Raw genomic sequence first — 19,890 nt, forward strand, 5'->3', positions numbered from 1 at the left:
TATTTGTATTGCCACCACACCTCTTTTTATTCCCTTTTTCCCTTGACTTTTTAAAATTTTCCTCGTGAAACTGAGCAAAATTTCCTCAAGCCACAGGAACCAAGTGCAGATATAGCTATTGTCATCGATCTGTGGATTCCACATGCTGCAGCATATCTTCTGCACTGGCACATTTGTTCGTAATCTTATTTATCAACTGAGTGTTTTCTGCTGTTTTTTAAATAATAGATATTCTTTAGTATGGATAGGATAGGTTTTGATACTCTGGTATCTGCTGCTGGTACTTATTTGTTCAGCCATTTTTTTGAAGAAGAAGATCACCAGTGTCGTACCTCCTTTCTCTCCTTATTTCCACCCATAGTCATATTCAGACCTGTGTATTCTTGTTGTAAGTTCATTCAGGTGAAACCGAATGAAACCTGGACTCCCAGGAGTTAAATTATGAGGGAGTGATACACAAATATTCCAAAGTTTTCAGGGCATTTACAGAAAACTGGTAGTGTAGTCAGAGAGGAACTGATTTGGGAGTTTATGATGAGTGCAATAGCCAATAGATTAGATCCAAATGTTTCGGGGATGAATTGAGGTAATGCTTCGTCAAGCAGATGTGGATATAAATTTGGACCGTTCTTCCACAGGTGACATTTCTTTGATGAGTTGTTATTTTCAAGTTTTATATTGATAAACTTTTAAAAATCAAAGATTTTAAGGTTCATGAAGTTCATGAAGGTTATGGCAGAACATACTTGAGGACTTTTGTGACCTAACTTCAATTTCTAGATTGTTTCTGATTTAAGGAATTGTTGCTGCAGTTGCCATTTCTTTGAGATTTTATTTGTAATGAAATGTATGTGATGTTGCAGAACTGTACCTGAAGTATCCCCAATACCGTTGCAGGTCAAAGCAGTGTTGAATTTTCCCAAGGGTCAAGCATCGAAAGGCTGCAGTCGCTTTCTACCAAAGGGCACCAAGGCAAAGGTCAATCTTGAGGACCAAGGACGTCAGAAGGTGTCTTTTACCTTCAATGTAACAAAGACCTTACGGAATAGGTTCCAAAGTGCCATTGGGTCTGAGCTAGACGAGGTCAAAACTCTGCCAACAGCATTGCCGCTGATTTCTGTGAAAGGGAACCAGGAGAATAAAAGTGATTCAGAAACAGCTGATGCTCCGGAGGCAGCAAAGTCGTCACCACCGAAATCAAAGGTCGAGTGGAGCAAAGTGCATTTCAAGAAGAAGCAACTGAACGATGCAGCCAAACCTCTGAGTTTGTCAGACAGGGAACAGTGTAGTTCATCAGTGGAGGAACCTGTGGACGCTGCCGTCAAGAAACTTTCTGCAGGAGGAACTGAAACTGTGATAAAGGTGACTGTTGAAACTAAACCAACAAATCTGAATCTTGGTACATCCCATGTTGGGAAAGATGATAACATAGAAGAATTCAAGAATGTCTCTTTGTCTTCTGAAAATGATGAGCTTAGGAAACTTGCTCGGACGGAAGAATTTGTGCAAGCACTATCTGCTGATTCTGAGTCTGAGATTGACTTAGTAAGGAAATCTCCTAGTTTGAAGTCGCATGACACCAAGAATGCTGAATCCAGTCGGGAAGTTAGGAAATATCCAACAGCTTCCAGAACTGATGAGGTGGAAAAGGTTTCTTCCCATTCCAAATCTGAACGAGATAGAAGGGGCAGTGGCCGTTCAAAATCTGATCGCGATGCAAGGAAGACTTCATCTCACTCAAAGTATGGAAGGGAAGAAAGACTCAGTTCATCTCGATCTCGCTCTGATAGAGATTCAAGGGCACCTTCTTCATACTCAAAGTCAGACTGGTCAAGGAGCTCTTATTATTCTGATAAAGACAGATATCGTAGAGGTTCTCCTTACTCAGAAAGGAGCAAATCTTCCCGTAGCAAATTGTGTGCTGATTTAAGAGATGCTTCCTCTTGTTCTGATTCTGAAGAAGATTCTAGAAGGTATCATCCTAGGTCAAATGACGTAAGAAGGACTTCATTACATTCTAAATCCTATAGAGATTCAAGAAAATACCAGTCGCGTTCAGATAGAGATCTGAGAGCAACTTCCTCCTGCTCTGAATCAGAAAGAGAAATTAAAAGGACTAAATCTCATTCTAAGACAGATAAAATATCCAGGATACCAGCATCTTGTTTTGAATCAGAAAGTTCTAAAACTAATTCTTCCGAAGTAGGACTAGATTCTAGAAAATTGTCCAAATCTGACTGTCATTCAAAAATATGTCATTCAAAGTCATCAACTTCCTGTCATAAACCTGAGGCAGCCAGAACTAATGTATCTGATCTGGAATTAGACTACGGGAAAATCTCCAAATCTGATAGTCATTTGAGGATGATTTCATCTCATTCCAAATCTGTAATCTCTTGCCATGAAGTTTTATTAAAGAAGAACTCCCCAGGACCAGAAATTGACTTGAGAAAATGCTCTAAGCTGGACAGTAACTCAAAGACAATTCCATCTCATTCTAAGACACTTGTTTATTGTGAAATAGAAGGAGCTCAGGGTGATTCTTCAGAGTTAGAACCTGATTCTAGGAGAAATCTCAAACCAGATATTAATTCACAGATATCTCCACAGAACTCCAAATCAACTAATTGTCATCAAACAAAGGCTGTTAGAATGGACTCCTCTGAACCAGAATTGGATTCATGGACTAACAGTACATCAGACAAGAATGTAATAGTGACACGATCTCGTACTAAAGCGAAAACCTTTTGTGGTGTAGAAGTAGTTAAAATGGATCCTGCAGGAGTAGAACTAGATTCGCAGACTAACAGTGGGTCAGATAAGCACTCAATAGTAACCCCATCTCACTCTAACTCATATGCTTGCTTAACTAAAGTGGAATGTTCTGAACCAGAAACAGAAGTAGACCTTTGGGAAAACAGTAGAGTAGACCGCAAGTCAAGAATAAATATTTCGAGTTCCAGGTTCCAAAAGATAAGGAGTTTGCCAGTTTTTTCACCTGATAGAGAATTGAGAAGGATTTCATCCTCTGAGTCAGAAGATGAAATGAGAGAGGTTCCTGAACTACACAATTCAGGGACAAAACAAAATGTTTTTAGATCAGATGATATTTATTCCTCCCTTGATCACCAATCAGACAGTTGTGTAAGCACCTCACCGTATCCCACATCAGATTTATCAAGGACATGTTGTCTCTCCAGGCCCTCTGAAATAGCTGGCTCATCACATAGTTCCAAGTTAGATGGACTTTTGGCAAAAGTTTCATCTTGTTCAGAATCGGATGAAGAACATAGAGCTTCATCTCAGTGTGAAGCTAATTTGATGGTTTCATCTCATGACTTACCAATTGACTTGCAGTCCCCACCTCATTTCATAGTGAATACCATGCAAGCTTCACCTTATCCCAGCCCAGATGAGGTCAAGTACTTGGCCTACCAAAAAGTGGAGGAATACAACACTTCACACTACACCAAGAGAGAACACATTTTGGCCTATCCCAAAATGGATGAGTTCACAGCTGTGTCTCGCTCAAATTTGGATGAAACAGTGACCATTTCAGCAGATCCTGAAAGTTGCATGAGAGATGTAAAGCTCACAGGCAAAGAGTCAACAGAAAATAGGGCTGTAGATAGTCAGAAGGAACAACATGCCAATGAAGGAAATAGGTCTGAACTGAAGAATAATAAACTGTTTCACAATGCAAATAGCTTTAGCAGTTACAGCATTAAACAGAATGCAACACCTAGCAACCAAAGTTGGGATTCAGTTGATAAAGTTAGATCGTACGTGGATTTGCCAAGTCACATTAATTCAGAAGCTAAGGAGTCTGGAGCAGTGAAGACTGAAACACCATCTTCAAATAATGAAGAAACCTCTTTCATTGCCAGACCCGATAGTTCTGTTAAAGTGGAGCCAGAGCAGAGAATGGAAATTTCCGAAGATGAAGAAACTGATGAAGAGTTAACAATGGAGGTCGTCACGGAAGGTCCACTGCATTTGAGCTCTGCCAACCTGACAAGCACAAATGAAGTGGCACACAACTCACTGAGTTATAGAACTAAGTCTGACTGTGACAGTAGCTGTATGAAGGTCGAATACAACAGCGTGAGCTCTGAAAATGGAGATTGTTCTGAGGATGCTAAGAGCAGCAGTGAACAAGAGAGTGAAGAAAGTGAAACCAGCTCAGATTCTGATGATGGTAGTGTCCCAAAGAACCGTTTGCAGTCTGTAGTGATAGTGCCAAAGAATTCTACCCTGACTTTGGAGGAGAAGAGTCCAATGTCATCTCCTTCATCTTCCATATCATCTTCTAGAATAAGTCAGCAAGAAAAGAAGCATTCAGCTGTTGAAGGCAGCAAGCGAGAAACAGATGAGAAACCCAGTGCGGTGCATCAGCCAAATGGTGTGGAGCTTGGAAATATCCCCCGGGAGATGGTTGGTGACCCTGTTGAGGGCACTGACGCAGTTCAGGGTACCCACTCTTTATTCCAAGAAGTATTAGAGGACCAACCGCAAGCTTCTTCAAGTCAGCTTTCGCCTGTCAGTGAGAGTCACAAGAGCTACAAGCAGCAGTTGTTGACCGACAAGGCGGATAGCACCAGTCAGCCTGAGAGGTTTTCAATTGACCAAAATCAGCTCCCACTGTCAAATGAGAAATCTGGCTCAGTGGAATCACCAGGTTCAGAAAGAATAGCAGAAAGGTACCAGCACTCACCTAGTAGTCACTTGGACAGTCTAACAGCCCAACAAAACAGTGCTCAGACACTTCATGGGGAAGATAAAAGCTTTGGAGAAAAGCCAGATAGTAGACAGGCTGTCTCTTGGCCTCAGCAGCTGACCCAAGATCAAGGATCTTTTCATAGCCCAGAATATTTGGAAAGCCTTGACTGGGATTTCTCTCAGCCAGAAAAACCTAGTAGCAGTTGTCAGCAACCAGATAGCAGCTATGGATTATACAGGAAGTATTGCTATCAAACAGAGGAAGCAGAGTTAGGCAAAACGGGTGATCACTGGCAAGATAAAAGAGCCAGTTGGGATCCCAAACTAAATGCTAAATCAGTCATGTGCAATAACTATCAGTTGTGTCAAGATATTTCTGGCTCGGATGTTCAAGGACAGGTACAACCCGATTCAATGACCGATGACTTTGCAAGCTATGACAACTGGGAAACAGTCAACCGTGACCCACGATCTGTTCCCAAAGGTGTGAGCTCTCTGCAGGCTCACGAAATAACCAGTAACTCTACTAAGGGGACCACTCTGGTACTCAAGGCCAGCGACTCTACAGCAGATAAAGAGTCAAGGGTCAGAGAATTAGAAAAGAAGTTGGACGATGAACAAGGATACTCCCAGAAGCCACAGGTGGAGGAGGTGGACACTGATTTGGAAAGTGATGCCGACACACGGTATTGTGAGCAAGTCCGTATTGAGCCTGATCCATTGGTCACAGTGCCATCCAAAGAATGGGTCAGTGTTGTGTGTAAAATGGAGGAATTCAAAAACTCTCAGTGGTGGAAGGAGCAATCAAAATTAGGAATGATGCCACCTTACTTTGAGTTAATTGAAGAAAACTTGTACCTGACAGAAAGGTAATTTTTGAGCATTAATGTTATTTATTATTTAACTAAACTTTAACCCAAGGTTTAAATGGAGGTTTTGCCAAACCTTAAGTCACTTAAGGATTGTGTTTAATGCTAGACTTTGAACCAATTTTTAGAAGGAGAGAAAATCCAAGGGAGATCTGCCAGAATAATGCCAGGCCTGAGAGATTTCATTTTTAAGGAAGAACTAGAAAAACTGGAATTGTTTACTTGAAAGCAGAGGAGCTTTAACAAAAGATGTAATAAAACCAGTTGTAATCATAAAAAGAGTTTGAAAGGAAATGTGCTAATTAGAAGAAATAGATTTAAGATTATTGGCAAAAGAATTAGAGAGACTTGAGAATTTTTTTATTCATTGATGCAGTGTGGATGTCACGGGCATTACCTGCATTTTGTTTTGTCCATTCCTAATTAATGGCTTCTTTACAGAAGTGGCTGTTAAAAGTCAATAGCATTGGAGGGTTTGGAGTCATATTTAGATCAGATTGGGTGAGCCTGGCATTATCAGCTGATGAAAAATAAAACTGTATAAATTTCATCACCAATATAGTGATAAAATTGCACTTCTCAAAAAGAAACAAAAACTTGATCATTTTGATCTTTTTCTTGGTTTTAGTCTACACAACCTGCAGATTTTGTTGTTTTCAATGTAGTCAAGACACCAGTCTTCAGGAAGCAGTACAGCAGAGATTTACCAAAATGGTACCAGGAAATGAAAAGGGGACAGATTGCAGACTTGTATTTTCTTGAGTTTAGAAGTTTAAGCTAGTTTAAATGATGAAGGAATTTGAGGATATTAAGAGAAATTCTGCACTCCTCTACACCATATGATACTGTTAGCCCAGATTGGGTATGCTTAATTCTTTGGACTGGAGAATAAACCTGCAGCCATGAGAAAAAGTGTTGAATGCTACCATTCAGCCAGGCTGACAACAAGTATATCTTGTGTTAGTTTTCCATTGTGTAGTTTAGAACAGCAGTTCACTTTCCTTATTTCAGCTTAACTTAAGTTGCTTGTCCTTGGGTTTTCTAACTCAGTCATTTTGGAGAGGATGAAATTATGATTTGGCTTGGCTTGATTTCACCTTGGCCTTTAAGAGTCAAAAGTTTTGACAGTACATCAGCCTTTCAACAGCTTCAATCTTGTATTTTAGGTTTTCTAAGTGAGGTCCTAAGTTACAATAGTGTTTAAAAAAAAAAAAATTGCCAGAGCTATTAAATTTTGTCCCCAGGATTTTTATTGCCTTGAAGAGTTTCCAATGAGCTAATTAAGAAAAGACCATACATGCAAGAGTGGAGCTTGAATAAGAAAGATACAGACAAGGGCATACAGAGCAAGTACGTACATCAATAAGGAGATGTGTGAAAATGAGAGACTGGCTGATGTGTGGTGAATTGGGGGAAGAAGAGAGAGAGATGCTAGAGGAGAAACAGGTTACAAGAAAGGAGTTTTAGAGTCTTGTTGAGAGTGGCTAATAGAAAGAATTCTCAACCCGATCTATGCAAACTAAGCAGAATGTTTACTAACACCAGATGTTCTGCAGATGCTGGAATCCAGAGCATTTTATGTGTATAGCTCAGGAAGTTTTAGTAATGTGAAAGAGGGATGAGAAAAAGTTAAATACAGGAATGATCAGTGGAAATAAAGCAAAAAGCTGCAAGATATTGTGGAAAGAAGTAGAATAAATGGATGGAGCACATTGAATATGTTTTTACCAATGGCGAGACTTAGGGAGATTGAGCAACTGTTTGCTAATAAAGAACGGACCTGTAACCTTGGAATAAAAATAGATTATGCTGGAAATAATTTGGATTTATTAACTGAGGACGTGAAGATGAGAATCGATAACATGTTTTCTGATCATGGATGCTAATCCTAATATATTTACAATAATTTCTGTTTTTGCAATATTTGGCTTGCCCAATGTTCCATCAAGGCCAGCCATTTTTCACGACTGTTGGCCTATAACGTCTTTGAAAGAACCTGAGACTATTCATTGATGTTTAAGGCCACGCAAAGGTAAATTTACATCATACTTGCTGCTATTGTTGTTTTGTTATCTTCAGACTTCTACCGAGAAGTCCGAAAGGAACGTTGACTTATCCTTTGAATTAGGAGATTGAGGATCTAGTGTAATTATGGTCCTTAAAATCAAAGGAGAGTCTAGAGCAATGTGAACTGAGTTTGGAGAGTTCTTGCTCACAGTGATTTTCATTACTTCCTTTATCTTTGGGTAGTATTGTCAAAGTTAAGAGGTATTTGTGTAGCCTAGCCAGGTTTGTTAATTGCCTTTCCCAATCTTTAAGTGAGCTAATTTCTTTCACAGGAAGAAAAGCAAGTCTCACCGAGATATTAAGCGTATGCAATGTGAATGCGTGCTGTCAAGGGAGGATCGAGAAAGAGGAGAGCTGGCATGTGGTGAAGATTGCCTCAATCGGTTACTCATGATAGAATGGTAAATATTTTTCTCGTGATTAGAAACTACCTTGGCCCAGAATTGACTCTTTTGCCCAGGTCTGTACAGATTTTGAGACCTTTGCTTAGACAGTCTCCAGATGCAGGGAATAATCAATTGCTCCAAAGCATCCATCTTTCTACATGTTTCTGTGTTCACCTGAAAATCCTAATAATGATTCAAGTCCCTTTGTGTTGGACATGTATCACATTCAGAAATGTGTTAAGTATTCTTAGTGATTAGGATATTCAAGTTATTGGGTCTGGAAAGCTTTTAAAGAATTAGAAAAAGAATGTAATGAGCCACGCAATTTTAAAGTTTTGAAAAATGAACCATGATCAGATGTGAATGTTGAGATTGAAAACTTAAAAGCAAGAAGAAAGTTAATAATAACAGACTGTATATATTAAATATAAGCTAAGAAGGATTCTGTGAAGGCTTTAATGAGAAAAGTGTTGTCTGTTCTTGCCCATCTTTCTTGCAAATGAAGTACTGGAGAAGCCACCCAAGATAGCAGAGCAGGAGTCTTGAATGTACCTAGCTTTCATAAAGCTGAGTTACGCGCAGTTTGTATAACAGCTAAATGCCAGTGTAAAGGAGATAACAAAGCTATGGTGAAAAACTGAATAAGTGAGTTCCCCCAGTCCTTTTTGGATTAATTGATTAGTTTTTTTTCAAAAACTGAACCTTTGCAAAATTCTGACCTACAATTTTGGAGAAGGTTGGCTTTCCAGTTGAGGTCCCAGTAAATCAAGGGGTTTCATTAGATGCAGAAGGGCCCACTAAAAGTAAGTTATGATTGTTATTGTGTCAGAGAGAGGAAAATGCTATTTTTTGAAATTAACAATAAACCCAAGAGAGCAATGAAGATTCACTGGCAAACAGCATGACATTTTTAAAATGGCAGAGCGATCTATGTCAAAACATTAGAGAAATTTAAGGCGGTGACACGCAAGTAATGGAAGTTTCAAAGGACTTGTCTAACATGGGGAGTGAGAAGTAAGCTGCTCAATGCAGTACTGAATGGCCATATTGAATTTGCGTATCTGTGGATAAATTATTTTGCAATGACATCAGACATTTTTGTTCTTGTGTCCTCTCAGTTCGTCAAGGTGCTTGCACGGAGAGTATTGTACAAACCGGAGGTTTCAGAGACGGCAGTATGCTGATGTAGAAGTTATCCTGACTGAGAGAAAAGGTTGGGGCCTCCGGACAGATAAAGAATTGTCAGTGTGAGTGAAACTGAACTTTAAAACATTCTAGATTTATCATTTCTTTCTTCTTTCCACCCGAGGCCTGTGGATGTTGGCTTTTCTCAAAACATGATTATTCTGTGGGCTGCAAATGGCCTCAGGCTCTGAGGTGGTCTCTTCAACCATAAGGCCATCATTGACCAGCCCAACTTCATCTTTATGCAACATTCAATTACACCCATTTTTTTTGGCATTAGATTTTTTGTCTTCCTCATCCTACTTCCCACCACTTTTAACCACAAGCCTAAGATTGCTAAAGTCAACTATGGTATGTTACTGCATCAAAGAAATTAACTAACTCCTTATCAATTGGATATGGAATTAATTCATAAGTATAGTGCGATTACCAACTGATTTATAGGGTGGACATGTCACCATTTTTCCATTGCTCTCCTGTCCCCCCTTGTGCATCATTCCTTCAAATGATTCAGGGTTCCACTAATGTCACTATGTCTAATTATAAACAGACTGGGTGCTGTTATGGGTTTCCTTTTTGCTTTTTCTCCAGCCCAAAACCAAAAAAAAACATATTTACATTGTTGGCTCAGTGCACTTTACCCCTGAAGGCATGCACTCCTGAAAACTACTAGACACCAGATAACAATGGTGAGCTCAATCCATTCCAGGTCTGCCTGGAAGAAATCACTTGCCTTCCAGTCCAAGTGGTTCTACTCCAGGGCTGACCAGACATAAGCACTTACATTGGATGTGTGGGAAGAGGGCCGGGTTGCAGGTGAGGATGAAACAGCATACTACCAGCTAATGTCCAGGCCGTTCAGAATATAGCTGATGAAATAGAGCGAGACTGACCTACCAAAGAGAACTGAAATGCAAGACATTGTACAGATGCTGGAAATCTTGATCAACACACAAAATGCTGGTGGAACTCAGCGGTTCAGGTAACATCTATGAAGGGAAATAAATTGTCGATGCTTTGGGACGATATCCTTCATCTCAAGAGCTGAGGTTCTTCTGTGTGCTATGTCTCACTGAAGCGTGGCTTACACCTGCCTCACCTGACTGCAATACAAACTGAAAGTTTCTCATGTTCTCCTGAACATCAACACTCATGGTCTTTGGATGGATGTAACAGTCCTGGCATGTTCCTCTCACCCAGCATGAAATATTCAACAGTGAAGTGTTGCCTGTAGTATATGCCATGGGAGTTCACTTCAGCTAGCATGACAGCTGTCTATATCCCACCCCAGGCAGACATGAAGCCTGCACTCAATGAATATAAGAGGTATAGAATATAAGAGCAAGGATGTGATGTTGAGGCTCTGTAAGGCACTCGTGAGACCACACTTGGAGTATTGTCTGCAGTTTTGGGTTCCTTATTTTAGAAAGGATATACTGACATTGGAGAGGGTTCAGAGAAGATTCACAAGAATAATTCCAGGAATGAAAGGGTTACTGTATGAGGAACGTCTGGCAGCTCTTGGGCTGTATTCCCTGTAGTTCAGGAGAATGAGGGGAGATCTCATAGAAACATTCTGAACGCTAAAAGGCCTGAACAGATTAGAGATGACAAAGTTATTTCCCATGGTAGGGGAGTCTAGGACAAGAGGGCACATCTTCAGGTTTGAAGGATGTCCATTTAGAACAGAGATGTGGAGAAATTACTTTAGTCAGAGGGTGGTAAATCTGTAGACTTTGTTGCCATGAGAAGCTATGGAGGCCAAGTCACTGGGTGCATTTAAGGCAGAGGTAGATAAGTTCTTGATTTGCCAGGGCATCAAAGGGTGTGTGGAGAAGGCAGGGGAGTGGGGATGACTGGAAGAATTGGATCAGCCCATGATTGAATGGCTGAGCAGACTCAATGGGTTGAATGGCCTACTTCTGCTCCTATATCTTAGTCTTATGAAACCAACCTTCGCTCTGTGGAATCTTGTCTGTACTTCACGCTGCCTCAGTAAATGAGCTAGCATACTCAAAAGACCCTACCCACGTTGGACATTTGCACTTTTCACTCCCATCAGGCAAAAAATACAAAATCTTGAAAACTTACGACCAGAATTGATTTGTATGAAGTGATCCCTCCGTCCATCAGGCTCCTGAACCAGTGTGGATACCTTCATTCACCTCAACCCTGACCTGATTCCAAAACCTAGGGACTCACTTTCAAGAAATCTACAACTCTTGTTATTGTGTTTTATTTATTGTTATTGCTTTATTTTTTTTTTGTATTTGCACAGTTTCTCATTTGCACATTGTTTGTCTTTGGGTATAGTTTTTCATTGATTCTATCGCATTTTTTTGTATCTGCTGTGAATTTCCTGCAAGAATATGAGTCTCAGTTTAATATATGGTGGTGTATACTGTACCTACTTTGATAATAAATTTACTTTGAACTGTACACAGGAAAGGTTTTTCACTAGATCTAAGTACATGTTAAAATAATAAACCAATTTAATGTAAGATTACTGGACTATTAGAGGTTAGCGCAATGCTCTTATAGCGCAGAGTTCAATTCTGATGTCATCTGAGGGGAGTGTGTACATTCTCCCGGTGGAATGCATGAGTTATCTCTAGATCCTCCGGTTTCCTCCTTCAATCCAAATCCTTACTGGTTAGTAGGTTAATTGGTCCCATGATTAGGCTAGGGCTAAATCAGGGGTGCAGGGTGGTGCAGCTCAAAGGGTTAGAAGGGCCTGTTCAGCACTGTAACTCTAAATAAAATAAAGATATTGCCTTAATTTCCAAAGTGACCACCTACCTGTGATTGTAAAGTTGTACGCACTTTGAACCTCTGCCTGAATGCTTTGATGTATTACTTAAGCTCATGTTGAAGTTACTTACAATGGGTGTCTCTGTAAGTTCATTCTGCCATTGGTCAGAAGGTTTTCATTCATCTGTACAACTGTTATGAGATCTAGTCACTGCACTGTTCATCACTCTGGATCTTGTATCTCTCTGGTTGGTGTCTTCTGATTGAATTAAACAACTCCACACTGTTAGGTTTGGCCTTCAGCTTTCATCATCTTTAAAGTCTTGGTCTTCAACCACAGACATTCATAGTCAAGCAAAGACCTCACCTTTTCCAGAACACCATCTCCTCTATCAGGTGGAGAAAGTTATTTGAAGGTTGCAGATTTTGGTTGTGAGGGAATAAAATACTGTTGTAATAAAGGTGGGCTTTGTCTTTGCAGGAATAGCTTTGTTCTGGAGTACTGTGGGGAAGTGCTGGACCACAAGGAATTCAAAACCCGAGTTAAGGAGTATGCCCGCAATAAGAACATCCATTACTATTTCATGGCACTGAAAAACGATGAGGTGAGAAAATTATCTCTGTGACTCGTGATTCAAATGGCCTTGGTCTCTCCCCATTTGGTGCACATTGACTCACTGAAGGAATTATCCCCTTATTTCAGTACCTTTTGAACATGCCTTTGTAAATTTGTCAGTCAGACATTAATTTTCCCTTTCAGAAGCCAGTATGGATTCTGATTCTGCCACTGTTTCTAAATAGAGTAATTCATATCCCAACAAACATTCATTTAAGAAGAAATTCCCCAACTTCTCATTTGTTCTTTTGTTATAGATGTAAAAACGTTGCCATATTAGATACTGGAGTATCTGAGTTACAGTATGGTTATATAATCTAGACTACAGTAGCTCTCAGTCTTCTGAGTGCAAGGCAAGGAAACTATTGTTGGGCAGTTTACTTTGTACATTTTTGTGCATTGTTAAACTGCCCCAGTCAAAGGTGCCATCCCTAGAATGCCACATGAGACCAGAATAGCATAAAAAGTATATAAAAGATCCTATAATATTGATAGATAAGAAGGAAAGGAAATTTTCTGATCTCAGTATTACTGTTTGTGGGATCTTGCAATACCAAAATTGGCAGATGTATTTTCTCACAATACAATGACTCCTCCATAAAAGACCTTATTTTTCTGTGGAGTACATTGAAATGTTGTGAGGATGTGGTATGTATTCTGTAAGTGCGAGATCTGAGGGAAACTCGCACTTCAGATCTCGCAATCTGAGGGAATTTGCCAAACAAACATTGATGGGTCATAGCCCTGTGTGAAGCTAAGTCCTACTCTGTGCAACATTGGTAAAGAATGCTTCTTTCACTCTTCTGTGCACTTAGCCACTCCATAATTCCTTGAAGAGGTTGCTTATTTGGGGTGGGAGGGGCGGTTGCAAGCAAACAGGGACATGAGTACCCTGACCACATCTAATACTTGTTCAAATACTGTAAGGTTATGTACATACATCCACATGTTTGTGCTTTGATATTTTGTTTATCAAAAGCCAGCCAATTGGAAGTCATGTGTATGTTACTGCTGCAATGGTGCACAGCAGAGAGGTAGATTGGCTGTTTGGTGTCACAGCCTTGCACTCAAAATCAGCAAGACCAAGGAATTGATTGTGCATTTCAGGAAGGTGGAGTTGGGAGAACACACATCACTTCTCATTGAGGGGTCAGTGGTGAAAAGGTTGAGCAGCTTCACGTTGCTGAGTGTCAACATCTCAAAGGCTGTATCCTGGACCCAATACATTGATGCAATCACACCAGCAGCTCTCCTTTATTTGGAATTTTCAAGCGATTCAATATGTCACTGAAGACTTAAAAATTTCAGTAGATATACAGTTGAGAGCATTCTGAATGATTGCATTACAGCCTCCCAATACATAGGATTGTAAGTGGCTGCAGAGGTTTGTGCACAGTATCAGGTCAATTGTGAAAGTGTGATGGGCACATGCAGCCATTTGATAGCATGGCAAATCGATTGGGTCTCCTGAGCGCGGTGGGGGGCTTTCTCTTTTGGGTGTGGGCTTTTGAGTTTTTGTCTCAGTGGGTCCGGTTCATAGCTCCCACACTGTAAGTTGCCCAGCATGTACTGTTGCTAACAACTCAGTAAAAACGCTTAGCCATACTACACTGTCCTCATTCTTGTTCCACACATACATAACATTTTGTAACAAGGATGGGATCAGAGCAAGAATAGCTGTTCTACTTCAAGCACCATTTTGGGCAACACTGACTGTGGGGACCTGGCTGCAAAGGAAAAAAGCCTTTTTGGACTACTTAGAACCCCTACCAATTTTAACATCAGTGGCAAAGCTGGAAAAGGTAATAAAACTGAAGTGGTTCCACATGCACTTGGGAAAACTCAGGCAGAAATACTTCAGTGCTCTGCACCTATGGAATAAGTCTGAATTGATACAAGCATTTGAGGCTTCGGACAACATTTTGAGAACTTAGACAATTTGGGTTCTTGTAGCTATCAAAAGGCAGTCTGTCGGTTCTCTCGGAAAGCAGGGCACCTTGAGAAGATGTACTTCACTTAACAATGTGCCATGAGAAAACGGCAGAGTTCAACCTTCACGCAAGGAGACAGCTAGAGCAAAGAATTGGGCATTGTTTTCCAAACCCATGACTGGCCACCAAAACCAGCAACCTTACTTGGTTGCACTCACACTCACAATGGGCAACCAGCCCGTGAAATTTGAGCTGGATACTGGTTCAGCCGTCACTGTGGTAAGTAGATTATCCTCGTGCCAGGTTCCAAAATTAAGACCGCTGAATTCTGTGTACCAAAGTGCTGGTGTCTTTACGACAGAAGTGGTTCATGAGCAGGACCGATTTCACTTGCCCATCTTTCTGTAGTCAGGAGGCCAGTGGCCTAATTTGCTGGGCAGAAATTGGATTAAAAAGATGCCATCAGTGCTGTACCTTATCAAATTGATTGCGAGAATGTGGAGAGTGCACATGCGGCTCAGTCTGTTTACCCGGGGAAGCCACAGAAGCATCCTCTGCTAATGAACCCAGCGTCCCAGCAGATGAACCAATATAGCGGTTCATCAAGAGAAGAGGCCCTTCACAGTTCACTGCCCTCATCATCGGCTAATCAGGAAGGCACAGAGAGGGAAGCTGTCCCTCTCTGATGGTCCAAAAGGGTGCATTGACCAGCTTAATTATACCACGTCATTGCTATTCTTGCTCCATGCAATGCATAACAGGTGCTGTCCTGGATTGACCATATTGAGAGAGCCCTGCCTTGAATTCTTTACTACAAAAGCACCGGCAGGTTTTCCATGCTGACACTTAGGGTCAATGCCATAGTCCAGCAGCCAAGTTCAAGTTTGAGCAAAATGCTGGCTAAAGTTGTACAGGCCTATCCGGTACCATATGCAGTGGGCCCAAAGGTAGAAGAGGAACTTGACTGACTACAGAGAGCAGATGTGATACAAGTGCAGAATTTAGAGAGTTTGTCAAGACAAATGATATTAGGAACCTGACAGCAGCTCCATTTTACGCAGCATCAAATGGCCTGTCAGAGCAAGCAGTATAAATGGTGAAACAAGGCCTTTCCAAACAAACTCCAGGTGACTTGATGAAATTGAACAGGTTCCTTTTCCATTGCCGGGTTATCCCAAGCACACTAACACCCATGAGGTCACGGGGAGAAGGTACAAACTCCAGTAGTGGCAATTGAACCCCGATCGCTGGCACTGTAAAGTGTTAAGGGAACTGCAATGCCCCTAAGCTATTGTAGTGCTTCTACGCTACATGCAATGTCTGCAACATTTTGTATTTTGACATGGATGCTTTTCCAATTTCTGAGATGGGAAGGGAGAACAAAAGGGAAGACCTTTATAGGTTCACTACTAGAAAAGATTGAATAACACATTATGTAGTGTGTGGTGCAACGGTTATGGTGATTACATTGCAATTCCCTCTACAGTGGGGGAAAAATATTGATTGGATGATGACTGGAATAGCCAGTTATCTGCAATTGCAGGCAATCAGCACTGATGCCAGCACTATGTCAGTTTGCAAGATGACAGCCTGATCCTTTAGTCCACATCACTTCATGTGGAACCGAATGAAACAGAGCAGGAGTGCGGAAAAAATTAAACTGACAAGCATCTGGAAACTTGGGGGTGAGGTCATTCTTGGGGCCTAAATATGGATGTTCTGCATCTCATCTTCCAATCTGGCACATTGCGGATCTTGGGAATCAGCATTGTAGGTGGTAGCGATCATGGCTTTTGGAGAGGCTGACAAAGAAAAAACTTGAATTGCATGCAGTGTTAAAAACATTCCAGCTCCGAGGACCACAGTAAACTATTGACTGATCAGCTGAAGGAGGACTGTGCCAGGGCAGGATGGATCTTTATCAAGACGCATCAGCCCCAAGGGCATGCATTCTGACAGTGTGGAATACCCTCTAGCTGCAATAAATCTAAATACAATAGTAATTAAGCTGCTACTGTACTTGTTAGTTTGATAATAATGAATATATCCATTTGTAAAAATGTCACCTTTAATTTTGCTTTTTCTTTTCACCAGATCATTGATGCAACCCTGAAAGGAAATTGTTCTCGTTTCATGAACCACAGCTGTGAACCCAATTGTGAAACCCAGAAGGTGAGAGAATAGAAACAGATAATAGTTGATCACAGTTCCTCTTTTTCCCTCCATTTTACATCCCCCTCTCACCATCTCTCTGCCCATCCCACCAACATTTCTGGCTGCCACCAGAATTCCCACACAAAGGCAGACATCCAGAACTACCTAGCTGTTCGTTTCAGCCTATTTCCAGAATTGTGCTCTAAGGACTACTTCAGCAGAATGTGAACTTAATGTATTAGCCCAGCAGTTACGCCCACTGAACCTGCACCAAATAAGACCCGGTGCAGCTTCAACATTAAAGCTATTTGAATGATAAAGAGCAGCTGTTTGTGAATTAGTCAAATTTCAAGCAGTCTCCCCTTTTAAAATTTGCTTAAATGTTTTAAGTATTTAAACATGTATTTTTTTTATTATTACTTCATCAGTCTTTAATAATCTTTGAATATTTTGGGATATTCCTGCAGGTCAGAGATGTTGGTAAGTATTTAGCGTTTGCTAAGTGGAGGGGTGGGTTTTTCTCTGCTGTTTGGTGGGCCGTGCCTGTTCTTTCATGCCAGCATGGCAGCATTATGTCATACCTGACTCCTGGTAATATAACCCGTTCACATCTGCTCTCAAGATAGTTTCAGAGAGCAATCACCAGCAAATCAGAAAAATCAATGGATGTGCTTTCAAAGTACTACTTTAGATGGAAAATGGTCTGAGGTATCTTAAGCTGGCCAAAAAACTATCTTTTAAATCATCTAGCAAGCTTCAGTTTTCAGGAATTGGCATTAACCAACAAAATTTTGGTCCTGCATTGTCCAGTACTTTCAGCACTAGCCACATTCTAAATGGAAATCCATCTGCATCTAATTGTGATTAGCAGGTTGATATTGAATAATAGACTGTGCTTAGGATGAGCCGAAATGCACAAGTGTTTACTGAGTCTGAGTGTTTTACTTGATTAATGTTTGATATAATGTAGATATATATGCAAATATCCCCTAGAGAGGAAAAAAAAGACAAGGAAAGAGGAACAAATAAGCTGAGTCAATATCACAGGTGGATGACTGATGTAGATAAAAATCAAGTTACCTTGAGTAGTACAACACAATACTGAGTCCTAAAGGTGGCAGTGTGCTTAGACACCTGGCACTTCAGGAACTGGTTGCACAATCTGCGTGTGTTTAGTTGGATATATAGGTGACCACAATGTGAGACCAGATTGGAAAGTGTGCAAGTAAATCACTGCTTCCTGTGAAACACAAAGACAAGTGTTGAATTGCCTGTGTTTGCAAGGGAAAGTGCTGTAAGAAGTGGGGTGGTGGGAAGATAAGCGCTAGGTGGGGAGGTCAAGAAATGCTTGATGATGGAATCTCTTTGAAGATGTATAAAATTGCAAAGAATGATCTTTTGAATGAGGAGGCTGATGGTGCAGTTGGTGAGAATCAATGGAATTCTATTCTTGTTCTGTCCTAGAGAAGAGTAGGTGAGGGCTGGTGTCTGGGCAATGAATGAGATGTCATAAAGCACTTTATGGACAATGGTAGAGGGAAAGCCAAAGTCGATGAGAAATAAAGGCATTTCAGAGCCATCTGTACGGAAAGTCACATCTTTGAAGTGAATACAACAGAGATGAAGGAAGTGATCAAACAGAGTCAAGGCAGCACAAAGCTTACTCAAGACAGCTGTGGGAGTCGGTAGGCTTGTGATGGGTGTCAGTAGCCAGGTAATCTCTTGAGAGCCAGGAAAGGGATCTAGGAGTTTGTCCAATTGAAGATGAGAGCAGGGTGGAAATCAGTAGCAGAAGTAATGAATTGATCAAGTTCTGCATGAGTACAGAAGGCAATGCCAATGCAGGCATCAGTGTGCTGAAAGAAAAGATGTAGGGGAAACTCCTGTTAGAGTTGCGTATACCACACAAAGGCAGGTATAACTTGAGCCCAGATAAGTGCCTATTGCTACACTTTGATCTGCAGAAAGTGAGGTGGGTTTGAAGAAGTTGTTCTATGTGAGAATAAGTTCATCGAGGCAAATGATTATATGTGGCAGTGGAAAAGTGGTTGGATCTCTATTTGGGGAAAAAGTGGTGGACCCCATCCCACTGCTCAGAGTATTCCCTTTCTCCCAGTAATTTCCTTTTTTAACTTATTCTCTCCACATTTCTATAAATCATTCCTGCTGCTGCTCCTCCCTTGCCACTGCCCCCACAGATTCTTTCACTATTACTCACATCAGGGCAATTTAGTAGTCAGTTAACCTCTTAATCATATAGAATATGAGAGGAAAGTAGACCAGAGGAAAACCAGCTAGTTACAGGAAGGACATGCAATCTCAGCATATATAGTACCCAAGGTTGGAACTGAATACAGGTCACTGGATTTTTGGAGCACAAAGTCTACTAGCTGACATACTGCCTTCACTCTGACTTCCCAAACTTGATTAAAACTTAGCTATAACAAATAGTGTTGTGTTTTTTTTACAGTCCATAGCTAACTTTACTTTCGACTGGACAGTCTCAGTCTGATGTTCCTCTGACAAGTGTAGTGTAGCATTTCCTCCATGCTGTTCTGGGACATCAAAGGAGATTAGCGGTTTTATTATCTTCAGCGGGAATTAAACTCAGAAGTCTTAACCTGGACAAGGATGTCAGTATGAAACAAAGAAGGTGCCGGAGGAACATGGTGGTTCAGACATCGTCAGTGGAGGGAAACGTCAGTAGAGCCTAGCTGATTTTCTTGACATAAAAATGCATCTTTTTAGAAAAGCTGTGAATTTGCACTTCTTCTTTATAGTGGACAGTGAATGGGCAACTTCGAGTTGGATTTTTCACAACCAAGACAGTTCCAGCTGGAACAGAGCTAACCTTTGATTACCAGTTTCAGCGATATGGGTAAGATTCTTCATTGAGCTGTTTCCATAGTTGATCTGCCTATGTTTTCCTCTGTTTGTACAGTGATCTTCAATACTGTGTCTTGTATCAAATGTACAAACGTGCTGTACCGGTGCTGTAATCTGGACTCTGCAATGTGCACTATCCACTGAATGCATATGAACAGCATGGCTCGATGGAAGTTGTGATTTCAGTGCCTAGAATGACAAGGGAACTATTTGCCTTGAATTTGCATTCTGCTGCCTCCTTACTGCTCCTTCTGCTGCTCGTTTCATCAGCTCACCCGGCTGCTGCCCACACCCTCAGCTGCTGTTTGTTTCTCCCCGTTATTGTT

At 40.9% G+C, this 19,890-nt stretch overlaps 1 protein-coding gene across 3 annotated transcripts in view; it reads left to right on the forward strand.

Moving 5' to 3' along the window:
• Positions 1-19,890, forward strand: part of setd2 (SET domain containing 2, histone lysine methyltransferase) — a 131,646-nt gene that overhangs the window by 61,067 nt on the left and 50,689 nt on the right. For all 3 annotated transcript variants that reach the window (XM_072260362.1, XM_072260344.1, XM_072260354.1), the window contains 6 exons: positions 898-5,588; positions 7,928-8,056; positions 9,160-9,288; positions 12,459-12,582; positions 16,619-16,696; positions 19,459-19,556. In XM_072260362.1, coding sequence (XP_072116463.1) covers positions 898-5,588; positions 7,928-8,056; positions 9,160-9,288; positions 12,459-12,582; positions 16,619-16,696; positions 19,459-19,556 — 5,249 coding nt within the window. The remainder of the gene's footprint in view (positions 1-897; positions 5,589-7,927; positions 8,057-9,159; positions 9,289-12,458; positions 12,583-16,618; positions 16,697-19,458; positions 19,557-19,890) is intronic.

Source organism: Mobula birostris, chromosome 1 (assembly GCF_030028105.1).
Source record: "Mobula birostris isolate sMobBir1 chromosome 1, sMobBir1.hap1, whole genome shotgun sequence".
Taxonomy (NCBI): Eukaryota; Metazoa; Chordata; class Chondrichthyes; order Myliobatiformes; family Myliobatidae; genus Mobula; species Mobula birostris.